The sequence below is a fragment of the Triticum urartu genome, chromosome 2, assembly GCF_003073215.2.
Source record: "Triticum urartu cultivar G1812 chromosome 2, Tu2.1, whole genome shotgun sequence".
Classification (NCBI taxonomy): Eukaryota; Viridiplantae; Streptophyta; class Magnoliopsida; order Poales; family Poaceae; genus Triticum; species Triticum urartu.
In genome coordinates, this window is record NC_053023.1 from 59,357,284 (window position 1) to 59,370,146 (window position 12,863).

A 12,863-nucleotide genomic window follows, 5' to 3' on the forward strand; every position below is an offset into this window, starting at 1 on the left:
AAGCTTAACATAAAATTAAATACCTTCAGATCACTGCCTGAATACCCCTCAGTCAGGCTAGCCACTGCTTCCAGATCTACATCTTCTGCCAAATCTTCTTTGGCTAGTATTACACTAATAATCTTTTTCCTATTGGTTGCGTCTGGTAAATTCACCATCAACCTAAACAAAAGTTTCAGAAGAATTATTGCTGGTTGGCAATGCCAGTGTCACAATTTGCATTTATTTGTTAAAATATGTATACCCATACCTCCTTGGGAGCCTCCTAATAACAGCCTCATCAAGATCAAACGGCCTATTAGTGGCAGCAAGTACTAATACACGTTCTTTGTCTTTTGTTCTCAGACCATCCCAGTTCACCATAAATTCATTTTTCATTTTACGCATGGCTTCATGTTCCCCTGGGTTTTCACGTCTACCCAGCATGCCGTCAACCTGCAAAACAGGGGACACAGCAAGGTCTCTTAATTAAGACACTATTATTCTGCAGCCTGTTGAATCATAATCAAATCATCAATGATGATGAAATTTTTTGACTGACCTCATCCACAAAAATGACACTGGGAGCAATTTTGCTTGCAAGTGAAAACACAGCTTTCACATATTTTTCCCCCTCGCCAAACCACTGTTACAATTACAGGTAAGAAAATGTAGAACTAACAATGGAGAGCAATCTAGATAAATATCTGTTATGGGAAAACCTTCGAGCCAATGCTTGACATTGATATGTTGATGAAGTTAGCACCAGCCTCTGTTGCAACAGCTTTAGCAAGCATGGTCTTCCCCGTACCAGGTGGACCAAAAAGCAATATTCCTTTACATGGCTGGTGCAAAATGAAAAATCAGAACAATATTGCACACTGGGTAAGTTAAGAAATACTAATTAATAAGGAGAATAATATGATAACGGCAGTATTCAACCTGCTACATTCAGTTTGAAGTGATTCTTGTTGCTCTTTTCAATTAAATTTGGGATTGCATGATATTAACCACTTCCTGTCCCATAATGTAAGATGTTTTTTGACACTACTAACAGGACGTCTTATATTTAGAAAGTGAAGCTGTATAACAGAAGGCTCACAAAAGCATCATACATAAATTCAAAATGCTAGAAAGCACAGAATGATAGGAGATGATGGACAAACCACAGGTGGACAGCATTACAATATTTACTAAACCACTCAACAAGGATGAGTCATAAGCGCAGAAAGGGGGATATCTAACTATAATTCAAAATGCTAGAAAGCACAGAATGAATAGGAGATGATGGACACACCGCAGGTGAACAACATTACAATATTTACTAAACCACTCAACAAGGATGAGTCATAAGCGCAGAAAGGAGGATACCTAACTATAAAGGTAAATGACAAAACAAGGAGCCATTGTTACAGGTGAAACAGAGGACTCACAGAAGGAACATGTGGATTGTTTTAGAAGAATATTAAGCATAAATAATGAAGATTAAGAATGCCTTGTACCTTCATAAGTTGTCCCTTGGAGAACAACTCTGGCCTTTGCAATGGAAGCATCACTAATTCCTTCAAAGTTTCCTTGACATTCTCTAGTGCTCCAATGTCATCAAAGGAAACACCTATCTCATCTGGAGGGATAACATCACTAAGAAGCCTCTTTTCAAATTCATTCTCCGTGGCAACATCCTACAATTAAAAGGAATGCATGTAAGTCATTGGCATTAGACACCATTAATGTGATAATGACCCAGAGCCTCAAATAATAGATGAAACTCAAACTCAATCTGACTTATTTGCACACTTCAAATAAATAACTGGGCCAGGCTGATCATGGCCAGGTCAAGTCATATACATGAGGTGATCTTTGCTATTAAGAAAAAAAGACGAAAGTCACCTTGAGTGATTTCTTTGTGCTCTTTTTCTTATGGTCATTTTGCATCCTTTCCGACAAATCAACCCCATGCTGAAGGCTGAAATGCAATAATTTCAGTAAGATAATCATTAGATGAACCAGAAAGAACTTTCTTGCACAACTTTGTGAAGTGTACAAGGTTAGAGAATAAACCTTTCACCAGAAAGAGCAAGTAACACATCCTTTCCAGGAGTTGGAACAGTAGAATTCATAACTTGATGACTCAAAGCATAACCAACTATTTTATCGACACCTGGAAACAAAAACAATAGACAGATGATGCTACATGGACATTATACAGGATAAAACATCATGTAGGAATGACTACTCACATTCATTTGTAAGAGTTCGATCTTTAACACATACTGTGGTCTCTACATCAGCACATTCCAGACCATTGCGAGTTAGAAACTGCATCCGATTGCATAAAGACATTAGTTAAACCAAGAGATATAAGGAACAGCAACATCAGTGGAGTGGAGCGACAATTCCATTTTTAGAGGTCGCACTAATACAGGTGATGCAGGAATACTATTTTGTCCCATAGTGGAGGCAAATCTATCGAAAGTTTCAACAAAACGTAAGAAAATTGTCAAATAAAAATCAGAACATCCTAATCACTCTGGGAATCTAATAGCAGCTTAATGACATACTTTTTTTTAGTAATCATGTTTGGACTCCCAGCTACATAGGGAAAGACTAACATATAAAACGCAAGACATTAGGCTGAAGAGAACATATGATAATTGAATAACAGGGGTGTGCAAACAAGCAGTTACTTAAAACTGAAACATAATAACATTGGGTATGTTCGAGAGCAAAAGAACATTGAAGGTTTTTAAGTCTATTATAGTCCAAAAGTAATATACAAAATGAAAAGTCCCTAATTAATACTTACAGACTGGACTTTTGAAATGTTAGCCTTCACTTTCAGAATTTCAATATCACGATCCAATAGCTGTTTCCACTTTGAGAGTTCCAAGTCATCCTGTAGCATGTATTTAGAGTTATAACTAGGAGAGGACACTACCAAGTAGACATCATTGTTGAGTAACACAAATGGCATACCTGTGGTGGTTGTATTGTCACTTTACTGGGGAAAAGTTTAGTGACATGCTTCGCAGTCTTCGCTGCTTCTTTGGTTTTATCATTCACCCGGCCAAAGCTATCCTGCATTGGTGTACATTAGATTGTAACAACAAAAAAGTGTAACAGAGCACTTATGACAGAAACCATTATTTAATTTAATTGATAAAAGGGTCCAGTAAGAAAAATAATACAGTGGACAAGATAATAAGCAATTGAGATGTATATATCAGAAATATCCTTTCAGTATAAGCTGACAATGTGTTGTAGTGCCATGGAGTCCCTACACTAGCATGGCATAAGTAGGGATACTTCCAGCAAAACCAGAAAAGGCACCTGGAACGCAAGGTCGAGTATTGCTGCTTGACCGTATGGGAACTTCGAAAGGAAAGGAGACCCGTTTAGCTGTATAAACATCTTTTTTGTTAGCTAAAAGAATGAATACTTAGAAATCAGGTGCAGATTATCTTTACAGTAAGTACCTTATCTTTCCGACTGTCTGCCTGGGTCTGAGACCCAATAACAAAAACACCTGCTGGAAAAATTTCGAGCTTGCTCTTTAGACCATGATAAGAGTAAGTGTTTCCACACACTTTCTCAACGTCCTTCAAAAATAGGATAAGGGGTCCATGCGCACTTTCTTCAGAAACAAACTGCATAAAATTCCAGTGAGTAATAGGAAAAAATGACAAATGCTGATAAAAGTAAGGTTGCGAAGATCGTACAAACCTCAAATATTACATCAAATGGATGTTTAGCTCTGTCTTCCCATCCTGGACCATCGAGGCACAGAGAATCAACTGGAAATACAAATAGGCATAAGTAAGTTGTTACAAAAATTAACAATATAGCAATAAATGGCAAAAAACACTGCATTTAAGAAGTACATAAGAACAACAGAAGAAAAACTCACCTGAACAGAAGAAACCATGATCAACCTCACAATTGCCTCCTAGATCAATGCCCCCAGGAATTGGTTTGTCAAAACTGACTCCGATTTTTGAGGATCCATTTTCCTCAAAAGGAAGTCGCACTTCACCCTGGGAACCATAATCTGGAGCTCTGCAGATTGTATAATTTGGCATAAATTTTTAATAGATGCAAGTAAAATATGCAGATGGCAACAACAAGAGAGGTCAATTGCAAACAAAGGGGTGGAATGCTAACATAATAAGTAATAATTCAGAAAATCCATATGGTTAGCGATCATTGCATATCATCACAAGGTCAGACCAACAAGCAGGGACTCAAACCAGCCTGGTTCTTTTATCCAATAAGAAAACCTACTGCCATCTAAGATAGACTATGCAACTTAAGTACAAAAGATCAATGCAGTACAATATAATATGCAATATTTACAGGAAAATGGAGAAAGGATGATTCTCATGATTATTGCATCAGATCTACTTTTCCATATAACCCATTTCGAATGTAAAAATTTCATACAAAACGAAACTTATACTCCCGCTGGATGTGCAGTTTCCTGAAAATTTCATATGAGAATCCTGCATTGCAAACAGGGCTAAATCCAGACCCATGTAAAAAAGCTTATAGCTGCTACCAGTTACTGCAAACTCTCTATAGCAACTCACGATCATCGTATATCATACAATAGGTTTTCCAGCTTTGCACAGCACAAATAATTTTCTATCTGTAAACCCTCCTACTCAAAACTGCTATAGCATGAAAGGTACTAAGAGTAACCAAGAGAAAAAATTACATAAAAAAAAGCTCCTGGGACATTCACACATGTGGCGCAGGAAGCTGAAAGGATGCACATTTAAGAAAACAAATCTTAAGGTATGGGACACACCTTTGTCCCTCGAGGATAAACCTTGTTGACTGCAAAGAACCAATGTATCGCACCCTATCACCTGAATAAAATATCAGAAGCATTACTACCGCTACATCAGATTGTTTCATTACACTAAGAAAATATTGTAAAAACAAACAGTAGTCTCTTCATCGTTCATAGTACCACGGACAAATGCAGGGCCACCATACTCAATTCAACAGGTACTCTCAACATCTAGACTTAAAAATAGTTGCCAAAAAATAGCAAAGAAAATTTAGTGCTAATAACAGAGTCATGATAGCCTTACCTTTTTTGTACGGCTCTGATTCCTTTGACTTTGAAGACTGTCCCTGAAAATAAATGACACTCAGGTGTTGGCATTTGAATTTGAACTAAAGAAATACCAAAGAAAAGACCACCACCCCCACCCCCTGTCCCTCTCCTTTTGCACACAATTCATATGCAACTGTTTAAAGCGAGCATGCAGTTGCATCAGTGTGTAACTTACAGCATACATCATTTTCTAGTTTACATCTCAAGGTGTCACCTGATTCATTTATGGTGAAATTAACTAATGCTACATCTTTTCGGATGTATTTATAAACAGCACCAGTCTTGTGAGTTTACTGCAACTCTGCTGTACAGCTTGTTTACAAAGTTCAAACTCTGAAAGAAGAAAACATTTCGAGCTTCCAGAAAATACTAGCAGCATTGGACAAAAAGGTAAAATAGAATAGTTGAAGCATATATTTCATCTCACGAAAAAGAAGGCGCATATCTGTCATCTTACAAAAAGATAAGGCCTACAATAGAATAGGTTGTGGTTTGTTCAAAATGAGCTGCGGTGGCGCTGTTCAATATATCATCAGTCCACTGCAAGAAGAATAAGCATGGCATGGTTAAGAGGCTTACACTCGACAGCAATGATGAATCTACGACGAGCAGCCTAGCATCGAAGTGTTTGGTGAGAGCCTTCATCAATGTTTCTTGGTATATCTCAGACCCTACAAAAAGTAAATTTGTTTTTAGTAAACAATCCAAGCATTTAGCATTTAACAAATATACAAAATCACTAACTGCAATACCCCATAATTTCATCAAGTATAACTAATACCTGCTGGACCAGATAATAGTACTCGTTGAGAAATAAAAGATATTTTTTTTGTCCACTCCATGGCTTCCTTGCAACACAAATTTACATGTGCTGGTGTCAGGAGAGAACTTTTGGTATTCTCACTGCAAGGATGAGAAGGCATCAAAGATAGTTCTTAACCACCAGAGACCAATCAATCAATATGCAACAGGCCAAATTAACTGGAAAAAAAGTAGGTTGTACTCGAGTAATCAGTACTCACTTGCTAAATGCCTGTGTCTTGCAAAATATAGAACAACTTAGATTATTAGATATCCAATAGGTTGCTACTCACAAAATGAATTGATGGTGATGCCAAGCTTAAGCCTATGTGATGTGTTCATACACTTGGGCCACTTGGGGGGTAACTTTATACTAATTTTGGTGTCAAACAGGACTAACATCTCCACTGTTTGCAACAGATCTAATGGGTCACATCAGGGTGAGAGGAGGTGACCAACGAACCACTATAACCAATTGAAACATTTGTAGGAGCAAGATTTAGTATATCCAATTATCATGCACTATGACCAACCGATCATTCTGCCTGCCATTATGTCACATCTTACTTTTTTTAGAAAATGGCGTCACAGCTTACTAGCTAAAAGAAAGTATGATTTAGAAATGAGAATGGCATTGCAATTATTTTTCTTACATTTTTTAAGGATGTTACGAGGAATAACAAATAAGAAGAGAGATGGGGTTTGTGAAATTACAGAACTAAGCAATTGGGGAGAAATCATCCTTCTATAGGATCATTATAAGAATTTCTTTACTTATTATGTGAAGTACAAAATAAACATTATAGGCTCCTAAAATGAAGGATAATAAGGAGGTGTTTGTTTCCAGGGACTTTTTGGTGTAGGGACTAGAAAAAGTCCCTCTTAGAGACTTTTTAACCAAAGAGGAGGGACTACTAGGGACTAAAAGTTGCTTTTTGGAACTAAATGAAGAAGACTCTCAAGGAGAGTCTTTTTGGGACTTTTTGGGACTTTTCCAACAATGCCCCTCCATGCACCCATTGGCCCGCCGCCCCATGGTGTTGTTTGGTTGTTATTTCTCTATATACTAGGGGTAACATGGTCATTTAATAACCTCTAGGGAGGGACTAGGGACTTTTTAGTCCCTGGAAACAAACAGGAAGGGACTTTTTAGTTGGGACTAGAAAAAGTCCTAGGACTTATGAACCAAAGAGGGCCTAAGAGATGCATCAAATCATATATATTTCTATATCTCGAACAATATAACAAAAGAGCTGTTTTTTTTTCATGAAGAGAGTAATAATCTAGATACCTCAGATAATATGGAAAACTATCAAATGACTCTGATATATCACTTGCACTAACAACTGCCTTCTTCAGATCTTCTTTTAAAAGTTTATGTTGAGCAAATGGCGCATTTTCTTCAGAAGAGAACTGGTTCTGCTCCTCCATTGTTTTACATAAACTGCTGACTATCTCTGTATCTAGTGAACAAAAAAGAGATCTGTTTAGCCTCACTTTTCTCTTTCATCATAATAACAAATAAAAGGTACTCCCTCTATTTTTATTTACTCCACATATTAGCTTTGGTCAAAATCAAACTTTGTAAACTTTGAAGTTTATAGACAAAAATATTACTCCCTCCGTCCGGAAATACTTGTCATCAAAATGAATAAAAGGGGATGTATCTAGATGTATTTTAGTTCTAGATACATCCCTTTTCATCCATTTTGATGACAAGTATTTTCAGACGGAGGGAGTAACATATACAATAACAAATCAATACCATTAGATTCATTCATTATTGAATATACTTTCACATCATATAGAATTTTTATTGTAGATGTTCAAAGAAATCTATAAACTTGGTCAAACTTTATGAAGTTTGACTTCAGTCAAATCTAATATGCAGAGTAAATGAAAATGGAGGGAGTACCCAGTTTTGAGGAACAAGATAAAAAAACAGAAGTCCTCTTATGTTGCATCCCTTTTTTCTAAAATGTTAGGGATTAGGAGGGCCTTAGGGAAGAAATGAAGCTATCTCACCATGAGGAATCAATGGAGAGCAGCCACTACCAAAATTAAACGGCACTGATAACTTGGCCCTTTTAGATGATAAATGATCCAGTGTGCCTTTCATAACTGGATGCTGCCCTTGCTGAACAAAACTCGGGGAAGAAAGGATTGATGTGCTTGATTTTTCCTCTGGAAGAGGCTGAAATATCTTCCAACATGTTAAGGACTTCCACGCCTAAAATGCAACCTAACCCCAACATCTGTCCATCTAACTTTGCCTAGTAAGGCCAAATTTTGGCAGGCCCAAATTAGCTCCCACTTCTTCCATGTGGGCATTGTTAGCCTGTAAAGTTTTCCCTGGTGTAGTCCACTACATAGTTTCAAATAAATACATACAATATGTTGAGCAACAAATTATACTATCATAGAAAGCACAATCTCATTTCGCTTGCAAGGCAGGAGAACCAAACATTGCTAGTCTTGCTTAACAAAGCACAGTGGCAAAAACATCCAGACATGCCCGTAATCACAGATAGGAGCAATACACATGTACTAAGAAAGCGGTCAGTCACAAAAAAAGGATACATAAGCATGCCTCCCAAGTGAACTAAAAACAACTTCGTCGCCTCCAGTCAAGGTGACCTTAGCAGCCTTGTCTAAGGCCTTCCCATTTACATAGACAACTTTGGATATAGAGACCTCAAGGGCAGCACCCCTCTGGTAAACAGGTCAAAATTGACAGTCAAAACCTCAAAATGATGAATGCAGGAAGAACGGAGTACTAATAATAAATTAATAAAATTAAGAATGCAACCATACCCTAACATGCCTCAGTCTGCAAACAAGTGATCCAGATAATGCGTCCGTCAGTTTCAAATCATGTTTACCACCATGGCCAACGGTGAAATAGGAAGCATAAATAGGAACCGTGGGATACTGAACAGCAGAAAGAAGAATATAATCATTAGCAAAGATAATTGTTTAGAATTAGTAAATGCTAAGACTAAATTACCAATACTACAGAACTAAGTGGGGAATTGACAAAATGGTAGGCTATTTGACGCGGTTACAAAAAACAGATGTCAGCAACTCAAAAACAAGTAACTGTGAAATGGTATTTGCTATGCATGTATGCACCAACAACAGGGATCACCCTTGATCCAATGTGACTCATTTGTATCAAATGGTCCAAATGAACCTCCAGACAATTTCAGAGTAACGTAAGATGTTCCTACTCAGTTGTAGAAAAAAACGTTCAAGATTTTACAAATAAGATGATTACGCAAGTCCACAAGACAAATTAAATGACTCAATGGTGGCTGTGGCAACTGGCAAGGATTGGCATCTAAACATGATATCATTCGCAAAATTTAAGCGTACTAAGCTAATAGTATTAGCTTAGTACGCTTAAATTTGTAGCTTAGTACGCTTAAATTTGAGCAGGAAGACAATAACAATCCTATAGTTGCGAATGCAGGAGACTGGAAACTCAAGATAAATATCAGAATGATGATTTAAAAATTACTGAACAGTTACTAGCGCAAGATTACAAAACCCACATACACAAAAATCACAATGTTTAATAAAACTCTGACAAAGGCATTATACATGTCGGGCCAAATAATGACAGGAAGTAGATACTGTATAGAAGCCAGCAAACAGTAGCAAAACGAGAATAACTAGTCGATGTTCTCTGGTATTTGGATAACTTAGATGGAATGGTTCTTCGCTCCATTTTGAAGAAAAGCTAGTTTCAGCTCTAACAGCACATAATGGTCCTGTGTTGCCAACTAAAGCCATGCATGAAGCGTTATATGACAGATGATTCACAATAGAGCTTTGGCAGACATATATAATGACCCACTCAAGACACAGATTTGTACCAAAATGAATTTTGAATTAAAATCTGCTACGTTTACTAAAATGTTTGTGCTGTTTGATAGCTAAGAAGGCTACAGCAGTTTAATTGTCCGTCAAATAACTTGATTAGATGCTATGCGGTCACCAAATAGAATTGTGGCACTGTTCCTCTCATCAGTGAGTTCTCCTAAACAACAGACCTGAGAAGATTGGGAAATCAATCTGGCCCAAGCATGAGTCCGGCTACTGGCCGCCCCGCGCCTCGTCTTCCACTGCGTCATCTCTTCCGCGGTCGTCTCGTCAGATGGAGGCAGACGCCTGGGCGTCCTCTTCTTCCTCGCTGAAGCTTCAGCAAAAGAAGAGCAATCAAAAACCTCCCCCCGGGCTAAACCAAGCCCTGGCCCCTCCTGAAACGAACCGCGAACTCGGAACCCAACAGCACGCACCTCCTGAATTCGACACCGTGGACGACGCCGCGACGGCCCCGGCGGACCTCTCCGCGGCCGGCGCGCTCAGCTGCGAGCTCTCGATCGCGCGGCCCGCTGCCTTGGCGGCGGCCTCGAACACGGGGGCCGACACCGGGCGCGTCGTCTTGCCCTGCCACGACCACCACCGCACAGCAACGAATAATCAGATCAATCGGTTCCCGGAAATCATCAGCGATACAAAAACAGAGGAACGCGCGCAGGGGGCGGACCGCGGCCTTGGCCCGCTTGGCCGACCGGCTACGCGGGGCCGGCGGTGGGGAGGCGGCCTCCGCACCGGGCGCCGACGCCGACGCCCCCGCCGCGTCGCCCGAGTCCGGGGCCGCCGCGGGCGGGGGCGTCGGGGGCGAGGCCTCCTCCGACGAGGCCCGGCGCTTCCCCGCGGAGCTGCGCCTGGTGTCGACCATGGCGCCGGGGTAGGGATCCCCGCGGCGGGCGAGGGGCCAAGCGTAATTTGGCGACGGGGCGGGGGCGGAGGCGTGACGAGGGGGGAGAGGGAGGCCACGGGGGGCGCGGGGGTGTGGTTTTGTTTCCGTTTACGGATCGCGAGGTTGGTGGTGGGGGGAGGAGGGAGGCGCGCTTATTTATACGGGGCCCGAGGGGGTGGGGAGATCGGCTGGATGGCTGGCGGCGGCCGCGTCAACGGGGTTTTTTACCGGCGTTTTACGGAAGGAAGGAGGAGAAACGGCCGGCCTGGCCGTGGTGGATTCGACCGGTCCTTCTCTCTTCGTCAGCGCCGAGCGAGCGAGCGGGCCGCAGCCTTTTTTTTTCCTTCTTTCTTTTTTCCTCGAAGTTTGCCGAGTGCCGACTAGGTAGGGGCGTTCTCGCGATTCGCGAAGGCGGCCGCCGCGCGATGCGAGGCGGGGTGGTGGGGCCGAGGCGTGTGCGTGTCGCGTGTGCGCCGCGCGCGCCGTCGAGGGCGTGGGGTGGGGATTAGGTGCGGTGTAGAGACACGGAGGCGCGGGCGGCGTTAACTGGGTGGGGAGGCATGGCTCGGGTTCGGCGTTGCTTTCGCGGCGTCCTGTCGTGTGATCCTTTGCGCTGGTGGAATGGACGGATGGCTTGGGTTCGTCCGGGACCAGGTGTACGTGTGTTGCTGCCTGCGTTCGTGTCGCTATCTTCTTCCGATGGTACTCCAGACCTTTTGGGCGTGTTTGATTCCGTTTCATTGGTCACGTTAGGTGTTGGTCCGCACACGCACGGACTTAAAGCCTCTATTGGGCATCAGCGCTCTACGATTCAGGCCCGGGACATGTTGGTCCATAAGAGAGCGGTTTGTCGCAATTCTGAGCATGTGATCAGACATGGCTCTATGTTAGTCTCGGATAGAGAGATGATGGTGAATCTGAACTACGTCTACAATCGTAACGATGTAAAGGCTGTGAAATGCTTTGAATGAGAAGAGACCCTTTTGCCAGCCTTGTGGAGACGTTTAGCGAGAGGGGGTGCTACAATACAACATACACTCCTTTGTGGAGTTATGTGGTTTGAGAGCCGAGTTTGTGCACTCAAGGACCCGGAGCTAAGAAAGTTGATTATGCAAGAAGCACATGACTCGCCGTATTCCATTCACCCTGGCAACATGGATCTGAACGGATGATTTTGGTAGACGGGGATTAAGAGGGACATAGCTAGCCGAGTAAATAGCCCTATGTGATGTGGGTAGTGGAGTTAAAGTTGAACACCATAAGCCAGTGGGACTGCTACAACCTTTACCCCCTACCTACTGAAAATGGGATATAATCGGTATGAACTTCATCACAGGATTTTCCAGGACCAGTCTGGTTATGATTCTATTTGGGTATTGGTGGATCACCTAACCAAGGTCGCACACTTCATTCCAGTGAAGACCACCTACACTAGTGTCAAGTTAGCAAAGATTTACATCACAAAGATTGTGAGTCGACATGGGGTTCCATGGGAGATCGTCTCTAACAGGGGCACCGAGTTCACATCAAAGTTCTGGGAGCAGTTACACGAGTCACTAGGAACCCGACTAGAATTCTGAAGGAAATATGTCCTAGAGGCAATAATAAAGTTATTATTTATTTCCTTATAATCATGATAAATGTTTATTATTCATGCTAGAATTGTATTAACCGGAAACATAATACATGTGTGAAGTGTCACTAGTATGCCTCTACTTGACTAGCTCGTTAATCAAAGATGGTTATGTTTCCTAACCATGAACAATGAGTTGTTGTTTGATTAACGGGATCACATCATTGAGAGAATGATCTGATTGACATGACACATTCCATTAGCTTAGCACCCGATCGTTTAGTATGTTGCTATTGCTTTCTTCATGACTTATACATGTTCCTATAACTATGAGATTATGCAACTCCCGTTTACCGGAGGAACACTTTGGGTACTACCAAACGTCACAACATAACTGGGTGATTATAAAGGAGTACTACAGGTGCCTCCAAAGGTACATGTTGGGTTGGCGTATTTCGAGATTAGGTTTTGTCACTCCAATTGTCGGAGAGGTATCTCTGGGCCCTCTCGATAATGCACATCACTTAAACCTTGCAAGCATTGCAACTAAATGAGTTAGTTGCGGGATGATGTATTACAGAACGAGTAAAGAGACTTGCCGGCAACGAGATTGAACTAGG

At 41.3% G+C, this 12,863-nt stretch overlaps 1 protein-coding gene across 3 annotated transcripts; it reads right to left on the bottom strand.

The window, feature by feature from the left end:
- Positions 1 to 23: 23 nt before the first annotated feature.
- On the bottom strand, positions 24 to 10,800 carry LOC125535728 (the record flags this gene model as incomplete). 3 transcript variants are annotated; one of them, XM_048698794.1, is given in 25 exon segments in its annotated part: positions 24 to 162; positions 251 to 435; positions 542 to 625; positions 702 to 824; positions 1,482 to 1,661; positions 1,870 to 1,945; positions 2,041 to 2,140; positions 2,220 to 2,298; positions 2,786 to 2,875; positions 2,956 to 3,057; positions 3,310 to 3,378; positions 3,456 to 3,626; positions 3,703 to 3,773; positions 3,887 to 4,035; positions 4,787 to 4,847; positions 5,076 to 5,118; positions 5,681 to 5,772; positions 5,883 to 6,004; positions 7,194 to 7,365; positions 7,928 to 8,105; positions 8,483 to 8,614; positions 8,717 to 8,833; positions 9,958 to 10,097; positions 10,204 to 10,354; positions 10,455 to 10,800. In XM_048698794.1, coding segments are annotated over 25 exon segments (3,021 nt in total), but the record flags the coding sequence as incomplete, so codon positions are not given.
- Positions 10,801 to 12,863: the final 2,063 nt, after the last annotated feature.